Source organism: Schistocerca serialis, chromosome 2 (genome assembly GCF_023864345.2).
Source record: "Schistocerca serialis cubense isolate TAMUIC-IGC-003099 chromosome 2, iqSchSeri2.2, whole genome shotgun sequence".
NCBI classification, from domain to species: Eukaryota; Metazoa; Arthropoda; class Insecta; order Orthoptera; family Acrididae; genus Schistocerca; species Schistocerca serialis.
The window spans coordinates 1067065512-1067085736 of NC_064639.1; the positions used below are offsets into that span (position 1 = coordinate 1067065512).

Sequence of the window (20225 nt, forward strand, 5' to 3'; positions counted from 1 at the left end):
CCTAGGCACTCATCTTTTCCTGTTTCCCACGCTGGTGTCGTTGTGAACTCATGGCTCAATCGTCGAAAATCTAGGTAGTGATGATTCCAAGCTGGGATGCAAAGAGGCCTAGGTGTTATTCTGCGATATTCAAAAGTTTTATAGACGTGCTTCATAAACCATTCATGAAGATTAAATTTTTGCAAGTTAGGACAATGGTGATGTAAAAAAGTAATCAGCACTCCGAATTTAAGTTACACTTCTTTTTTATTACTTTTCTTGCAATATCACGTAACTCGTTCCAAACTATCACTTCACAATATAAAACATACTTGAAAATATCTTCCTCACTGTTAAAGTTCACATTTCATAAACTGACTACAATTTGCGCCTTTTGAAGATGACGACCAAAACTTGACTCTCTAATAACCGCTTACGCGCCCAAAAATCAGAGTATTACAAGTTCGTCAATGATCATAGTGACAAAAGAGAGAATACACATAAGAATAATATCATTGCAATATATACATATCTATGTATCGAAGTACCTCTACATTAATGAAGTCAAATCTGAATGTTGTCACAGAAATGTATTAACTATTTTACAGAAACACAGTAGAATCTTGCTGGTATCGAGAAGTTGAGGTGAGGTGCCGTAATGGTTACATAATTCAAGTACTATTACAGTCTACACCTGTTGAACTGTCAGAATACCTTACTAGCGTCATTCAAAACGTAAACTACCCACACCACCAAAATATGGTAGGCACCTGTCCTAAGACCAATCTGACACTGACTTGAACATCTGGATTAGGATGACAACTCCATCATCAGCCCCTCTCAACAACTTGAATAATGGGTTAGTGTACACCTACTGAAGTCTCAGACATTCTCACTTCTGCTATTCAATGGACACGCCTCTCTCATCGCCAAACATGGTAGGCACCTGTCCTAACGACTTGCAAGCATTAGTTCTGCCAGCGGAACATGGGTGACAGCAGAATATCAGCAAATACATGATAAGATAAAAGAACAGCAACGAACCCGGGAAAAGAAAAGTCAGACAAACACTCAACATGTAGTATGTGTAATGGGTGTTTAAGTGTAATCCCATAACTAATAATGAAGTGACCGTAGTTTGAAGGTACCACTACATATGATATTCTCACTATTACAATATCATAAGCAGTTAAGCCATTGCACTGGTGAAGCATGATACCTCTAATTTCTGCGCCGTCATGTTCCAATCAACTATAAAAGCACATTTCTGACACGATTTTCCACCGTAGATAAGCTACTAGTGATCCCAGAAATGGTTCACAATTGCTTAACATATATAGGCACTGGACCTAAGTCTTCCGCCTCCTCCATCTCTTTGCCTATCTCCTCCTCTCCCATCCCTTTGTCTATCTCCTTCATTTTTCCCTTGTCTCTAGTCATCACCTCCTCCAAACACTATCCCCCCCTCACCCCACTCGTCCATCTCGTCATACACTCCTCTCTCTGCCCATCTCCTTCTCCATCTCTCTCTGTCCATCTTCTTCACCGCTTTCTCTACCCATCTCCTTCTTCACTGTCTCTCTGTCTCTCTCCTTCTGCCCCTCTCTCTGTCAGTCACCTCTTTATGTCCATTTCCTCTCTCTTCCCTGTCTATTTACTCCTCTCCCCTCTCTCTGTTATCTTGAGACGTACTTATTGTTACTGAAAGTCTAGATTCCGTAATACTATTCCAACAGTAAGCTGATAAGCCGTAAATGCAACAATCATCTTTTCTGAGAAAACTGACTGTGTGGAAGAAAACAAAACAGTATGTATCTGTGTATTCCATTTTTGATTAAAAATATGTGTAATGAGAAATGACATGTACGGGAGAAAAAATTTTCCTGATTGCGTAAATACCCTACCATCGTAGTTGAAACTGTCGGCGAGATAGGAAACAAAGCCTCACTCATTCACAACAGTGCACAGCACAGCATTTTCTTCCTCGCACATGAATTTAACAGAAAAGTTGAACAGTACTGTTTACAATAATATGTAGCCCGTATCTGTACGATTGTTTATTAGAGCATCTTGTAAGTAATATAAGTAAATAGCCAAAACCATTTCTAGATTTTTGGTAATGACGTTTCCACTTTCTATATATATATGGTCTGCATCCATCTGTATGTTCACTAAAGTATCGTGTAGAAATGTGAAGTAAATCTGTCTAGCACTTTTCGAGATATTTGATAATAACGTTTCCCCCTTCTATGTTAGATATATATTTATATGGTACATATGTATTTATAAATGTTTATAGGCTATGTCCATTTGAATGTTTTTTAGAGTATGGTGTAAATCTTGCAAGTAATTCGATCAAGTACTTTTCGAAATTTTTAGTAATAACTTTAAATATCGACTTGCCTTTGTATGCTTGTACACGTTTTGGGTATGTATTTATATACCAGAGTATGGTTTAAGAGTGACTGCCGAGGGCTGTTGGCAGGCGGGTTGCACTCAGCGCTTGTGAGGCAAACTGAGGAGCTACTTGATTGAGAAGTAGCGGCTCCGATCTCGGAAACTGACGTACGGCTGGGACAGCGCTGTGCTGACCTCATGCCCCTCCATATCAGCATCCAGTGACGCCTGAGAGATGAGGGTGACACGGCGGCCAGTCAGTACCGCTGGGCTTTCACGGCCTGTTCTCGAGAAGTTTAGTTTAGTTTATGGTTTAAGAGCTTCAAGTAATTCGAACAAGTACTTTACGAGATTTTATTAAAGTGTCGTTTAAAAATCTGAAATTAATCAGTCAAGAATTGTTCCCGATATTCGCTATCAATGTCCCCCCTCCTACGACCCCCCCCCCCCCCTCTCTCTCTCTCTCTCACTCTCTCTCTCTCTCTCTCTCTCTCTCTCTCTCTCTCTCTCTCTATATATATATATATATATATATATATATATATATATATATAGTGTGTGTGTCTGTGTGTGTGTATGTGTGTCTGCGTGTGTGTGTCACTATGACTACCTGTTTGGTAGCTTGTTTGTCCCTCTTTGGGATAAAGTACAGCACTGATTGTGCGTATCAGTTATCCGGGAGTTTCTTGGTAGGTTTGTTGAGCTATGTGGCATTAAGTGGCTACGCACAGATGAATAACGGTCCGCTAATTCACGTACGTGGTGATGGCTCCTGATAATGACCCAGATGGGTTCCATAGGATTTACATCAGGCGAATTTCGTCACCAAGACATCTGCGTGTGTTCATTATCGTGCTCTTCCAACCTCAGTAGCGCGGGCCTGGCTCCAAGACGTGGAAAAATGTACTACTGAAAGATGACGTCGCCGTCAGGGAAGACATCAAGCATGAAGGGATGCAGGTGGCTCGCAGCTGTCAGCATGTCTTCTGTGACTACCACAAGTCTCATGCAAGCGACGGAGAATGTCTCCCATAGCATAATACTGCTCCCACCATCCTGTATCCGTGGCACGCTGCTCGTTTCGAGCCGCCGTTCGCCTCGATGATGGCATTGGTGGAGGCGACCAGTGGCGTAGGTAGCAAAAATGTGGTTCACCCCAAGAGCCGACACGTTGCCTTTGATCTACAGCCGAATCCCAATGATCCTGTGAACACTGCAATCGTAACGGACGACGTTCAACAATATTCGATGAACAGTGTGTCCCGAAACACTTGTGCGTGCACCAGTATTGTAGTCTTTTGGCAGAGATGTCATAGACCACTATCTGTAGCACTTAACAGAGCAGACCAGCCTCCGAAACCCGTGTTCTGGAAATAGTCTACAACGTCTAACTATTTAACCCTCAGTGGTAGTTTCACTGTCCTTCCTCTTTTCGCAGATGCTCACGACTGTAGCAAATGAACGTTCGAGATACTCTTTCATAGGCTCTGCGAAATAATAATCTACCCTTTATCAAAGTCGCGTATCTCAATGGATTTCCCACTTGCAGCCCAATTCTTCGCAAGGGTGATCTCCCGTCCGTATCTGCTCCGGTTACATACTTTCGTTGCCACGTTACGCGCCCGCAACGCCACCAAGTGGCATCCAATTCCGCAGTGGCAGTGGCCATAATGTTTTGGCTTATCAGAGACCAAACGTTTATTACAGTGTCGAGTAAAAATTTTAAACTTATGGGTTATCTACTTTGCGTTATTTTTGGTAATAACGTTAAACAACGACATATTTTTATATGGTACTATAGACTGACGATCGAAATTTAAAGCTGTGCGGAGTGGCTGCGCGTTTTGAGGTGCCATGTCACGGATTGCGCGGCCCCTCCTGCCGGAGGTTACAGTTCTCCATCGGGCATGGGTGTGTGTTACTTGCTCAAGTTAGTTATTTTAAGTAGTGTGTGAGTCTAGGGACCGATGACCGCAGCGGTTTGGTCCCTTAGGAATTCACACACATTTAAGAATTCGAAATTTACAGTTTCCACATTCGAGTGGATAGGTTGAATGGCAGGATCAAGTATATTCCCCGTCTGTGGCCCCGTTAATAGCAAAATGTCTCAGACACGCAGCTGGTTCTGGGTACTATGGGACTTAATACCTGAGGTCATCAGTCCCCTAGAACTTAGAAGTACTTAAACCGAACTAACCTGAGGACACATCCATGCCCGAGGTAGGATTCGAACCTGCGACCGTATCGGTCGCACGGTTCAGACTGAAGCGCCTAGAACCGCTCGGCCACAACCACCCACGCAGCCATTTTTGATTATAATCACGTGGAGCAGTTGAGGGAACGACTGAAGAAAGTAATCTATACAATAATATTACGGCAGCCAGCTGCCATTTCCAGCCGATGTTTAGTTTCTGGAAATTCTGTAAAGCTGATCATAAAACAAAATACGGAGTTTAAATGAAAGTGTGCTGATCCACGACATATATGAAACATTGAAAAATACGTTTTACGCAGACTTTGTGTAGGTAAATGATTATCTATCCATTTTATGCCACTGATCATAATCCTACACTTTCCCTTTTGTCTTACCCCTGAAAAAAATCCAGCCTGGTGTCCACACTGGTGTCCAAAATTATACACTGGTGTCCAAAATTAAAACAACAAACCTTTGTTTTCTCGTCCTGCGTTTAATTCACGTTATAATCATACAAACTGTCAACAGATGTCCGTACGATTGTATTCTGTACGGAAGACGGCATTTCGGTCAGTGGAAAACCAAGCCAACGATGACGTCAGGACACCTATCCAACGGAGTAGTGTTTGCCGGGTATTCCCACATCCACAGTTGCTGTGCACACAGACAGTACACTATGGTGCAGAGAACACGCTTACCAGTCTCTCGACGGTGGAGGAGCACAGGAAGAATGGAAGCAGGACAGTCGCAGACTCATGTGGCCCGATGGCTTAATGTGAATCTTTCTGTTGTTTCTCGGCTGTGTTGACAAGTCATAGAGACCGAAACTGTATTACGACGAACATGGTAGGGCCGACCGCTTGTGAAATCAGAAAGGGAGGTCCTTTATTTGTCTGTAAGGGCACGACGGTACCGCCTTAGCGCTGCGCAACAGCTGGCGTTTGACCTCGCATTATCCACTGGACGTTCTATATCGAAACAAACGGTGTGGAGAAGGATTCGACAGAGTGGCCGTTACTGTAGGAGAACTGCTGTATGTGTGCCTCTGACGCGACTTCACAGACGGGAACGTCTAGAGTGGTTGGTTGGTTGGTTTGTTGGGGGAAGGAGACCAGACAGCGAGGTCATCGGTCTCATCAGATTAGGGAAGGATGGGGAAGGAAGTCCACCGTGCCCTTTGAAAGGAACCATCCCGGCATTTGCCTGGAGCGAGTTAGGGAAATCACGGAAAACCTAAATCAGGATGGCCGGACGCGGGATTGAACCGTCGTCCTCCCGAATGCGAGTCCAGTAGTCTAGAGTGCAAGTCGTCAACATGCCACTTGAACAATCGAACAGTGGGCCGATGTTCTGTTCATATATCAATCCCGTTTTGGCCTGGACAGTGATTCTCGACGGATTTTCATCTGAAGACAACGTGGCACACGATTTAGAGGCCCGAACATTGTGGAAAGAGACCGATATAGAGGAGGATTACTAATGGTGTGGAGAGGGTTATGTTGACCACTCGAACACCTCTTCATGAAATTTTATCGGTTGTTGGAAAAGTTTAACTGTTGTCACGCACCGTGACGAGGTCTTTGGACCTCATGTATGGCTGTTACGTGGTGCTGCGCTCCCAGAATTCGTGTTGATGGACGATAATGCTCGATCTCATAGAGCAGGAGTGGTTGATATTTTCTTGGAAAAGGAAGATACTGCACACATGGCGTGGCTTGCTCGCTCTCTTGATTTGAATCACATAGAGCATGTCTGGGATGCACTAGGGAGAAGGTTGCATCACGTCAACTTCCACCAACTATTCTCCAAGACTTGAGAGCAGTTCCGCAGGAAGAATGAGCGGTATTGCCTCTACCTGACGTTATTCACACCATACTCCGTCGTTGTCAGGGCTATATTGCTGCCGGAGGTTGTCACATCTCATGGTGAGAACCTTAACCTGTAGTCGGAATGTGTGTGCAATACTGTTAGGTAGGAAAAAACCTATGACTTTTTCATCCAGAGTTCTGCATGTTGCAGTTGTTTATGTTCTGTATTCTTTACGTTTTAGCTACTCTGTTTTCACCTGTGCCGGCCGCGGTGGTCTAGCGGTTCTGGCGCTGCAGTCCGGAACCGTGGGACTGCTACGGTAGCAGGCTCGAATCCTGCCTCGGGCATGGGTGTGTGTGATGTCCTTAGGTTAGTTAGGTTTAAGTAGTTCTACGTTCTAGGGGACTTATGACCTAAGATGTTGAGTCCCATAGTGCTCAGAGCTATTTGAACCATTTTTATCACCTGTTTATACTGTTTCGTGGCAAAGTAAAAGACTCCCTTGCAAAATTTCCGTGCCGGCCGATGTGGCCGAGCGGTTCTAGGCACTTCAGTCTGGAACCGCGCGACGCTACGGTCGCAGGTTCGAATCCTGCCTCGGGCATGGATGTGTGTGATGTCCTTAGGTTAGTTAGGCTTAAGTAGTTCTAAGTTCTAGGGGACTAATGACCTCAGATGTTAAGTCCCATAGTGCTCAGAACCATTTGAACCAACGAAAATTTCGGTTTGTTGCTTTAATTTTGGACACCATTGTGCTTTCACAGTAATTACTAACAGTCAGCAATGGAAGATTTAGGGTTCCAGTCACAGGTAGTAGATCTCAGTGATGAGAGAGTAGAAATGTTAACACCGTATGTAAAACATCGAAGTTACGTTAGTGAATACTTTAGGAAGTACTTAATTTAGCTTTACATGCTCTAAGAAATCTATTTCTGGAAGAAAATTTGTTCCAGACTAGCAACCTAGGGAAGTATGCTTCCCAGATTTTATCAACGAATACAAAACGCATCGTTGAGGTATGGCTTGAACATATTTAGCAGCACAGAAGAAGGTTCACCAGATTACCTCTATTTTTATTTTTTTTGCTATAACGTATTTCACTGTGTGCAAAATGTAACTTACGTAATTTGAACATGCCTCATATTTCACAACAACTTCAAAAGGTTGAAGAACGATACCTGGAAAGTGGTATACTTCAAAGTGAGACTGTTAGTCATAACTTTATGGCTGAGCGAGATAAAGTCGGACCGTTTCGTTTTACGCAGTTCTGAGAAATATATGCAGGATCCGCACTATGTACGTATACATGAGATAATCGACAACTGTTTACAACGTTCCACGGAGGTGTGGAGCAAGTCAAGATGAAAAAAAAAAAAAAAAAAAACTCATATAGGGCACTTGTAGCCCATCAAATTGGGAAACTATCTGAAACTGGCCTAATAAGCCATCTAAGCTACAGCACATGCACACTGTCATTCTCCTTGCAAAAACTGTTAGCCCAAGGAAAAAAAAAGTCAATGGGACTTTTTTTGTATGGAATTTAATTGAGTCTAATCTTTCATTGGGGTGCTTCTCCAGTGGGGGTTGCCGTTTCTGAGTTATTAAAAAGAAAGTACAAAAGTGGCATTCGAAGGCACCCTTCACCACAAATGCCTCCTCTCCCCCACGAACCTGGCAGCAGTCAGGATTTTTATTATGTTGTTGATGGGTATGCCTCCTACAACTATACAAAAATTGCCGACTACACGAAAAATTTTCGAAATTCAACCTTTTAGGATGTTAATTGACTGGACTATAGCACCATAGCTTAGTTGTGTATTCTGTTAACCCTTATTAATTTAAAAATTCCTTGAGGTTAATGACATAAAAACGCTTTATTAGAAGTTATGCAAACGCTACATACGTTTACAATCTGATGTCATGCAATACAAGCACAGTAGTTTCGTAAAGAGAAGTCAGGAAAACGAAACAGTTTAATTCCATAATTGTATACTATAAAAAGCCACAGAATTTTGTGGTAGTCTTTACAGAAACGTCAGTTCTACAGCTTTTAAGAGCAGGACTAACCAACATCAATTTCTTGGCCAGGCAGTGCATACTTCATCAAGAAACAGATGTTTCCTCTATGACAAAATACTGAAACACCTCTCTAGATGAGTCCTATGGGCTGGCCGGTGTGACCGAGCTGTTCTAGGCACTACAGTCTGGAACCGTGCGACCGCTACGATCGCAGGTTCGAATCCTGCCTCGGGCATGGATGTATGTGATGTCCTTAGGTTAGTTAGGTTTAAGTAGTTCTAAGTTCTAAGGGACTGATGACCTCAGAAGTTAAGTCCCATAGTGCTCAGAGCCATTTGAACCATTTGAGTCCTAAGGTGGCAATTTGGTAGCACAACAGGCTATGACACGTACTATCAATACGATGTGCAGCTGATAAAAATAAAGTACATAATTCTCAGTGGTGAAATTGTCCACATTAACTGATATTGCTGCTCAGACTACATTGAGTTTAGAAATCTGCATGCACTAGGGTATGAGGGAACCCCCTTCTCAAATGTGGCAATGAATGTGCTTAGCTGAGCTTAGAGCTTACTTTGCGGTTGAAGGCAGCTGAGGACTGTGTTGGACATTGCGCAGCTCGCTGCAGGTGCGCGACCTGAACCTGGACCGCAACCTGCTGCGCGGGCTGCCGGCGCAGGCGTTCCGCGGCACCAGCGCGGGCCGGCTGTTCCTCTCGAGGAACCGGCTGCACAGCCGGCACATAGACCTGCGCGCCTTCAGCGGGCTGGCGCACTCGCTCGAGGCGCTCGACCTCGAGCACAACCTGCTGCGGGAGGTGCCCCGCGCCATAGCGCACCTCAAGAAGCTCAAGTTCCTCTACCTGCCGTCCAACAACATCAGCGATGTGCACCCACGGGTGAGTTCCTACTGTTACCAATGTGTAATTTCTTTTGATTTTCTGCATCTACATCTGCAATTGACCAATGAGTGCCTGGCAGAAGGTTCAACGAACAATCTTCAAGCTTTTTTCCTACCATTTCACTCTCTAACAGCGTGCAGAAAAACTGAACACTTAACTCTTTCTGCCTGATCTCTGGTGTCTTACCTTATTATTATGACTGTTTGTTCCCATTTAGGTGGGCACCAAAAATCAATTTCACACTTTCAGGTGAAAGCAGTTTATTGAAATTTCAAGAGAAGATCCTATTGCAGCGAAAAACGTCTTTGTTTTAATGGTTGTCACCCCAGTTCACGTACCACATCTGTGGCACTCTCCCCACTATTTCGCGATAGTACGGAACGAATTGCCTTTTTTGACGTCGTCCATCAATATTTCATGCGGGTCCCACACCACACACTCCAGAAGAGGACATACAAGTGTAGACATTTTCTTAGTGCTCTGCCAGTAAATCGTAATCTTTGGTTTACTTCACTCACATTATTATCTATGCGATCGTTCCTACTTGATATTTGCAGTTGCCGTCCGTAAGGATTTAGTTGAATCTACAGCCTTTAGATTCGTATGATTTATTATGTAACCATAATATAGCGGATTCCTTTTGGTTCTAATGTGGATGACTTCTCTATTTTCATTATATAAAATTAATTCTCACTTTTCGCACCATTCAGACATCTCATCTAAACCGTTTTCCAAAATTTGCTTGGATCGTCTGATGACTTGATAAATGACAGCATCATCTTCGCAGTTTGTTCCTCGGGAAATGCCAGATATTACTTCTGCTTTGCTCGATGAGTTTCTGTCAGTTACCACTATCTGTAGTCTTCCTGACAGGTAGTCACGAATCCAGTCACTCAACTGAGACCGTAGTCCATAGGCAGGCAATTTGTTTAGAACTCGCTTGTGAGGTACAGTCTCAAAAGCCTTCTAAAAATATGGAATCAATTTGATTTCCCCTATAAATAGCACTCATTAGTTTGTAAGAATAAAGAGCTACTTTTGTTTTACAGAACGATATTTTCTGAATCAGTGTAGGGTGTTTGTCAACAAGTCGTTTTCGTCGAGGCAGCTCATTATGTTCGAACGCAGTACAAGTTCCAAAATCCTACTGCAAATCGACGTCAGCGGTATGGTCTATCAAATTAGAAAATCACGTCTTTAACTCATCTCGAATGTTCTACCAAATGTCTATTTTGTAAAAGCACTGTTCTTTTCAGGTGACTAGCCCTTTTACGTAGGCCACCTAGAGGTAAAAGTTGTAAAGTACGCTCCTCTCGATCAGCAGTCGCCTAAGGATGGCAGTAAGCTTTCTTGCCAAAAATTCCTGAGGAATAAACGATTGAATCCAGCTAGACCCCCGATAAGAACCTGAATTACGCACTAACCACAAAAATATTGAACCGATAAAGAATAATATTTCACGTGTGCCTGTACAAGCACCCACCCCTTTGTACCAAATATGAGAATTTGTTACAATTTTACTTTGCTCCCTGTCGTGATCTACAAATGGATGGCTGCTTCGCAGCTCACCCTGATATTGCTCGGCTAAGTGCGATTCCCACAGTTAGAAACTCTCTTCTTTTACTAAATTTCTGTTTTTATTTCATGTTCTGAAACTGCATCTCCGTCGTGGCAATACTCCCCCCTCCTTCTTTTGCTGTACTTGTCTAACGAACGCTCGTAATTTAGTGGGTTATCTGAATCTTTCGTTCATGACAGTGAGTGTAATAGATTACTTCTCGATAAAAATAAAGTTAAAATAATCCAAAAGTGTCACTATGTGTTGTTTAATGGAGTTAGGGTACCAAATAGCCTTTGTTATTTGGTGTGATTTCTCTGGCGGAGTCAGTTTTCTCACAACTCATCTAAGTAGCTGTCATTATGTTGAAAAATATATGAGACCACAATTTCAACCTGTGTAGCAAATGACTTTTACCAGACCAGAAGATACACTATCTTCACTGTTGTCTCAATAGTTGCTTAAAACTAGTGTAAAGTAAACTTATAATATGATTTGATGTTATAACTCAAGGAGAAGGGAGCTCATATTCTCTATTGACTGAAATTCTACATTGAATTATAGTTACTATCTCTGACGGATCATGGGAGACCTAATTTTGCGATGCAGAGCTACCACCACAGTGTCCAGAGAGGGCAGATCAGGTTAGTATGTGTGTGCAGCCGTGCATAGAGGAACTCGTAATCAGTCGTCAGTCTTTACAACGAATATCTCAGTGGTGCCAATATAGTCGTTTTGTCTAGGGACTCAATGTCTCTTTGGCACATTAATTCATTGCAAAATAGGATATCATGGGATCTGTGGAAGTTCCTCTATGACATTTTCCCCACAGAAGGAGTTGGGAAAATGAGGTAAAAAACTGTAAGCGTGCAGATACGAGCTAAGCTGCTGAAACGAGATGTATCAAAGGAAGAATGGCAAACTAGAAACAACAGTGCTATCAATGTTTGTCAAGTAGACAGTGGTAATGCATGTGTGGTATTGGACACATTTGGCTACGTCATAAAAACGTAGGTTGAGGCAAAGGATAACATATATCAAGATCTCAAAAGATGTACCTACAGTTAAGATCTTCAGGAAAACGCAGCTAATGGTCAAGCAGGCGACAGTAGGCTTTCACACAGGCAGTAGAATAATTCCAGAAGCTGAAATTTCATCTATTCTGACCATTAGCAATGGACATTATTGGGGAAGCGTCTAAGGAATCAGCACCAGATTCCACATTGTTGAAACAAAATTTGACGCTATATTCTATGTTGACAATACTTCCATCATCAGGCAACATGGGGAAAAAGTACTCGACAAATTTCACCAGTATCTCAGCGCAGAGTAACGAAGTGTACAGTTTATGGTGGAAGTAGGGAACAGTGGCACAATGACATTTCTCGACACTGAAGTGTAGGTGGAGCTGGGTGGTACATTTGGTCACACAACTCACAAGCAGCCGACTAACACCAATAGATATGTGTATTCCATCATGAACAGCAGTAAATTCGGTGTTGTATACACTGGCTAAGGTCCACATTGGATCAACACTGGAGACAATGTAAAGGCAAAACAGCAAAAGTTTTGTACACGCCTCAGGGCTAACGGAGACTGCAATGAAACCATCAGCAAAGTACTCACTAAAAAGAACAATATCATGCGTGGCGGGAAGGTGGAACAGCTATGGACTGCTCTTGTATCTTATGTGCAGAGAGCCACCAACCATTTGACAATAATCCATGATGGGCTGCGCATTCAACTTGTTGGTGCAACAGCAAACTTGAGCCTTACTGGGATCAACCAAAATTGCTATCAATACGCTAAACAAAGGGATTTTATGAGGTCAGATGAGCGTGGGGATCATTTAAATAAGAGGGGCAGAGCAACTTATACGAATTCGTCTCAAGGAGTGGCAGGATCACAAACGTTTAGGATGACCTGATACATCTGTAGTGTCAGAACATCAAAAAAACGTGGGAAACATATATTGTTCACAGACGCTTGTGTGATAACTAAGTAGCCATTTACCTCCAAAATCGAGGCCAGGGAAACCATGAAAGTACTGTAAAGGGCAGTTATTCGTAAACCGCGGTGATAGATACTGATCTACATGGTGTTAGATGCCCTCAGTACCAGACCACCATGTTTACTGCAGATTGCGTTCATAAGACTAGCAAACACTTTGGTGGAGGGACATACGAACGTAAAGGTCCCTCCAGACTGCCATCCGACGCCCCAAGAAGAGCAATGCATCATAAAAGTATGATTGAGAACGTTAGTTGTAAGTGCTACACTGTCATAAGAGATGGAAACAGGATAGAAAGTCGTGGCAGGCCACATCAGCCATTGAGATGCTACTGAAAAAAAAAAGAAACCAAAACCAATATCTGTCCTCACATATCTATTTAACTTCGTTCACTGCTATGCTGGTTATCTAACCTCGCACATCTCTTCCTCCTTTATTTGGTTTCTGCAAACATGTTTGTCCACTTCGGTTATCTTACATGTCTTCAATCTTCCATTCCTGCACTTCATTTGGCAACTATCCGTATATTTTACTTTCCTATCTATTAAGTGTTGTACTCCAGAAGTTTCTGAAAAGTCTCTGGCAAATCCAATTTATCGTTTGACAAAATTGTTTAAGAAGCATTTATCCACCTTTCTCAAATCTGTTTTTTACAGTCTTCTTGGCGTAAACTTCTCGTTTGTATCTGTGTTAGCAGAATGTAATATTCTTCCACACTTTGTAAATTTAATTTATCTAATTTATATCTTTAAATGGTTATTGAGCAGATATTTTTACAGAATATTTATTGCCTTCTACTTGTTTGCTTTGTACCCAACGCATACACCACTCGAGTGTGAAGTGTTCCTAAACCAACTTTTTGTTTCCCTCTAGAAGGAAGGTCTTCTGCAAATTTAGCATCTCTTCTCATCACCGTTCTACAATTTTGTTCAAAATTCTACTTTCAGTTTCGTCTTTGACAGAAAACTCACTAAACAAAGACAATAAGTCGTCAGAGCGTGCAATAACTGTATTGCCTGTTATTGGCTTCCTTTTATTACCTATACTTGATTTTTAAACGCCGTTCCTTACTTCCATTCTCTTCTAAATCATCAAATTCGACTGTACGTCGGTAAATTAATGTTCTAAGTTTACAGATTCAAACTATATGCTTTCTCATGTTGTACCTTTTCTTTATTATCAACATAAACTAATTATCTTTCTATTTATGTAATAGTTACGTTTATCAACGGTAGCTGCTCGTGTGATAAGTATCTTATTCACTATTATGTTCTTTGTGTGGCATACTGCTGTTGTCAGTGTAATCGGTGTTTCAAAAATTACGACCACTTTACTGAACAACATTTTACTTTCCAACCTTGCCCTTCTCAACACTAAGCATTAAATAATTTCATTATTTCGTATGCACTTTACCTGCCTAATACATGTCGTATCATATACAAGCGCAAACAGGCACAGCCAATATCTAGCACATCATACACAAGCACATAACGAGAAAAAAAAAAAAACAGAATTCATCAATTTTCAAGTACCTGCTTCCATTTCTTCTCCACTGTTTCATAACGGTTATGATCAGTAATGTCGATATTTTGTGGCAATAAAATTACTCAAATAACGCTCTTGGGGAATATACCTGCAGCTTTCTTGCCTTGAATTTATATGGATAGGTTGATGTGTGTGTGTGGTACCACAGTATTAATTGACGTTCATTCTTTAGACATGCCTTAACGAAACGTAACATTAAAAGAGAAAAGAGATTTTAGGGTGACTTTGCAAGTAGCGTGAATAAAAGGTCGTTATGAGTAGGAAGCGTGAAGCGCCTATTGAATATATCCTGATGGCTAAAAGAGCCAAGCGCACTTTGAATAAGAAAATGTTATCTGACATGAAATTAAGGTAAAAGATTGGATCGCCACTAACTCCAGCCACACGACAAATAAGAGGTTGTCCTAAATCGGAATATCATTTAATTTATTTATAAAAAATACTCACAAAAGAACATTCTTTATAAAGTCACTCATAAAGAATGGGATGTAATTATTAATATGAATAAAGTAAAGAGTGCGTGAACACTGTGCATAAGTGCAGCTTGCAGCAACATTCCTGAAAACAAGATCTATTTCAAAGAATTTGTTTTAAATAAAAAAGGGACACTAATTATTGGACCTGTGCGCATGGAAACGCTATGGATGGGCTAACAAGGAAAGCTACAAGGTAAATGGCGTAGGAAAAGGAGATGTGACATCGGTACACTGGATAAGATTATAGGCAAAATTATTTATTCCTTAAAACATTGATGTAATGCATCTGTCGACTGCTGTTGCCTGGTAACTAAGTACAATTGCTTGTGAAACGCTATACGTTCCCCAACAGACTCGTGTGCCCACGTGGTTCGTTGAGACTCAATTTCTACACACCGCGGCCAAATTTTAGTAACATCAAACCACGCAGTCGCGAACAATTAACGTTTTACAAAGAATACATATGAATCGACAAATGATAATGGCAGAGGGCCAACAAACTATAATATTAACCCATATGGATGGTTTCCACCGGACATAAAGCAATTAAACAAAGAAAATTCACAAAGAATCAAAAATTATCAAGATTAGAACGCATACAAACGCAGTTATAGGCACACAAACATTCATATTGAACCGAGAACGCTTCAACATATGCAACACCTTTGTGCTACGTTCTTCTTACGGACTAAAGTCAAGTCTGCATTAGGAATCAAACTGAAAGTCTGCAAAAGCATTGCATTCCTTGCTGCTACCCAGCAAATCAATCTTTATAAGATGAAACGTGAGACCAAAAGCTAAAAGCTCCCCTCTTCCTATGAGACAACGCGCCACGCAGTTACGTTAACTCACCCTTCTTCGAAGAGACTTCGGCTACAGACCCTTGGCGAGCTGGAAGCAGACTGACCGTCTCATACATCCAACGTCTCCCACGCGACCCCTCGGCCAGGAAAACCCAGAGATGAGGCTTCCGCCACCAACCTAACACCGGTAACTTTCGCACAAGGGGAGCAAACCTCTTTGCCTACCTGAAAACTGCAAGGGTTGGCCATTCTGTACGACTTCCTATGAGACACGGCTGAAAGCAAGGGGAAACTACAGCCCCAATTTTTCCCGAGGACATGCATGGTTATGGTTAAATGATGATGGTGTCCGGTAAAATATTCCGGAGTTAAATAGTCCCCCTTTCGGATCTCCGGGCGGGGACTACTCAAGAGGACGTCATTATCAGCAAAAAGAAAACTGGCGTTCTACGGATCGGGGAGTGTAATGTCAGATCCCTTAATCGGGCAGGTAGGTTAGAAAATTTAAAAAGCGAAACGGATAGGTTAAAATTAGATATAGTGGGAATTAGTGAAGTTTGGTGGCGGGAGGAACAAGACTTTTGGTCAGGTGAATACAGGGTTATAAATACAAAATCAAATAGGGGTAATGCAGGAGTAGGTGTAATAATGAATAAAATAGTAGGAGTGCAGGTAAGCTACTACAAACAGCATAGTGAACGCACTATAGTGACCTATATAGACACGAAGCCCACGCCTACTACAGTAGTACAAGTTTATATGCCAACTAGCTCTGCAGATGATGAAGAAATTGATAAAATGTATGATGAGGTAAAATAAATAATTCAGGTAGTGAAGGGAGACGAAAATTTAATAGTCGTGGTTGACTGGAATTCGAGAGTAGGAAAAGAGAGAGAAGGAAATATAGTAGGTGATTATGGATTGGGGCTAAGAATTGAAAGAGGAGGCCGCCTGATAGAGTTTTGCAAAGAGCATAACTTAATCATAGCTAACACTTGGTTCAAGAATGAAACAAGGTTGTACGCATGGAAGAAGCCTGGAGATACTGGAAGGAATCAGATAGATTATATAATGGTGAGACAGAGATTAGGAACCAGGTTTTAAATTGTAATACATTTCCAGGGCCAGATGTGGACTCTGACCACAATCTATTGGTTATGAACTGTATATTAAAACTGAAGAAACTGCAAAAAGGTGGGAATTTAAGGAGATGGGACTTGCATAAACTGAAAGAACCAGAGGTTGTACACAGTTTCAGGGAGAGCATAAGGGCACAATTGACAGGAGGGGGGGGGGGGGAAGAAGTATGGTAGAAGAAGAATGGGTAGCTCTGAGGGATGTAGTAGTGAAGGCAGCAGAGGATCAAGTAGGTAAAAAGACAAGGGCTAGTAGAAATCCTTGGGTAACAGAAGAAATATTGAATTTAATTGATGAAAGGAGAAAATATGAAACTGCAGTAAATTAAGCAGGCAAAAAGGAATACAAACGTCTCAAAAATGTGATCGACAGGAAGTGCAAAAAGGCTAAGCAGGACAAATGTAAGGATGTAGAGGCGCTTATCACTAGGGGTAAGATAGATACTGCCTACAGGAAAAATAAAGAGACCTTTGGAGAAAAGAGAATCACTTGTATGAATATCAAGAGCTCAGATGGAAACAAAGTTCTAAGCAAAGAAGGGAAAACAGAAAGGTGGAAGGAGTATACAGAGGGTCTATACAAGGGCGATGTACCTGAGGACAATATTATGGAAATGGAAGAGGATGTAGATGAAGATGAAATGGGAGATACGATATTGCGTGAAGGGTTTGACAGAGCACTGAAATACCTGAGCCGAAACAAGACCCCCAGAGTAGACAACATTCCATTAGAACTGCTGGCAGCCTTGGGAGAGCCAGTCCTGACCAAACTCTACCATCTGGTCAGCAAGATGTATGTAACAGGCGAAATACTCTCAGACTTCAAGAAGAATATAATAATTCCAATCCCAAAGAAAGCAGGTGTAGACAGATGTGAAAATTACCGAACTATCAGTTTAATAAGTCACAGCTGCAAAGTACCAATGCGAATTCTTTACAGACGAATGGAAAAACTGGTAGAAGCCGACCTCGGGGAAGATCAGTTTGGATTCCATAGAAATATTGGAACACGTGAGGCAATACTGACCTTACGACTTAATTTAGAAGAAAGATTAAGGAAAGGAAAACCTACGTTTCTAGCATTTGTAGGCTTAGAGAAAGCTTTTGACAATGTTGACTGGAATACTCTCTTTCAAATTCTAAAGGTGGCTGGGGTAAAATACAGGGAGCGAGAGGCTATTTACAATTTGTACAGAAACCTGATGGCAGATATAGGGGTCGAAATGCATGAAAGGGAAACAGTGGTTGGGAAGGGAGTGAGACACTTGTAGCCTCACCCCGATGTTATTCAATCTATATGTTGACCAAGCAGTAAAGGAAACAAAAACAAAATTCGTAGTAGGTATTAAAATCCATGAAGAAGAAATAAAAACTTTGAGGTTCGCCAATGACATTGTAATTCTGTCAGAGACTGCAAAGGACTTGGAAGAGCAGTTGGACGGAATGGACAGTGTCTTGGAAGGAGGATATAAGATGAACATCAACAACAGCAAAACGAGGATAATGAAATGTAGTCGAATTAAGTCGGGTGATGCTGAGGGAATTAGATTAGGAAATGAGACACTTAAAGTAGTAAAGAAGTTTTGCTATTTGGGTAGCAAAATAACTGATGATGGTCGAAGTAGAGAGGATATAAAAGGTAGACTGGCAATGGCAAGGAAAGCATTTCTGAAGAAGAGAAATTTGTTAACATCGAAGTTGGATTTAAGTGTCAGGGAATCGTTCCTGAAAGTATTTGTATGTAGTGTAGCCATGTATGGAAGTCAAACATTTGCGATAAATAGTTTGGACAAGAAGAGAATAGAAGCTTTCGAAAAGTCGTGCTACAGAAGAATGCTGAAGATTAGATGGGTAGATCCAATGACTAATGAGGAAGTATTGGATAGAATTGGGGAGAAGAAGAGTTTGTGGCTCAACTTCACAAGTAGAAGGGACCAGTTGGTAGGACATGTTCTGAGGCATCAAGGGATCACAAATTTAGCATTGGAGGGCAGCGTGGAGGGTAAAAATCGTAGAGGGAGACCAAGAGATGAATACACTAAGCAGATTCAGAAGGATGTAGGTTGCAGTAAGTACAGGGAGATGAAGAAGCTTTCACAGGATAGGGTAGCATGGAGAGCTGCATCAAACCAGTCTCAGGACTGAAAACCACAACAACAACAACAACCGCTGATCTCTGCGGCAGACTAAACGACCGTATAGCAAAATGATACAGACCCACATGCATTCAGTCACGCATGTCAGAGACTTCTGTGTCACTGGAAAGCAAATAACATGATAAAGAAAGGGGACTACAGCACCCTTTCAACTTCCTCTTAAAGTTAACATTAATGTAGTCCATGGACTGAGTTAGTCAATAGACTGAGGACAATATCAGTCATGAAATTCTCGAACGATATGTCTTGACTTTCATCATCAACCAGTTTGGGATATCATATAGGAATGACTGGTGTGGGATTGGAGCTGTGTTTCATCAAATTACAAGTCATACACTTCAGTAAGATTTTCAAATAGGAAACTATCTACATCCTTGAAATGTGACGTAATCTCGATGAAGGACGCAACAGTCCAATGTTTAAAATTAGCAGAATTTAAAACAACCTTCGAGACTTTGATTGAATTTTGTAATATATATATATAGTCATCGTTATATTCGCATATGAGCTATAACATTGTTACCACTGTGCATCGAGGGATTACATACCACTTGTGCGGCTGTGGACACATGACGTAATGAGGAAGGTATCTCTGGAACAGAGACGAATGAGGAATGATTTTAGTGGCCACACAGACGTCAAATAGGGAAATCTACTGATATAAGTACCTTGGGCAGAGTTCAGATTATTGTGGCACAACACATGGGAAGTATTCCGGAAAAAATGAAGCTGGCTGGCTGCTCACGAGTTACTGTTGTGAGCATGTATGACAAATTATTGAAGGGCGGTGAAACCATTAGTAGGCAACAAGCTGATGGACACCACATTCTTATCACAGAAGTTACATGTCAGAGGCTTGCCCACTCTATAAAGTAGGACAGTTAGCGATATGTCGCAGATCTGGTGATAGAGTACAATGCTGGTGTGGATACTTGTGTTTAGAATCTCACTGTTCAGAACATATTGTTGAACATACGGCTTCACAACAGGCGACCCCTATATCATCCCATATTTACTCAACATCTTCAGTTACGAACAGAGTGGGCACACGATCATCAAAACTGAACTGTGAACGCATTGAAACATGTGACCTGGTCAAATAAATCGTGTTTCTTGCTGAATCATGTCAATGGTCGTTCCAGAAGAATAACCACTCAAAGCATACATCACGCTAACAGTGGAGGCTAGTAGCTGTATAATGCCATGAGGGAATGCACCTGTGGACTCATGGGTTCCATGGG

At 41.7% G+C, this 20225-nt stretch overlaps 1 protein-coding gene across 1 annotated transcript in view; it reads left to right on the forward strand.

Moving 5' to 3' along the window:
- LOC126456628 (chaoptin-like) overlaps positions 1–20225 on the forward strand; it is a 176992-nt gene that overhangs the window by 91400 nt on the left and 65367 nt on the right. Inside the window, exon 5 of the mRNA XM_050092371.1 lies at positions 9017–9296. Coding sequence (XP_049948328.1) covers positions 9017–9296 — 280 coding nt within the window. The remainder of the gene's footprint in view (positions 1–9016; positions 9297–20225) is intronic.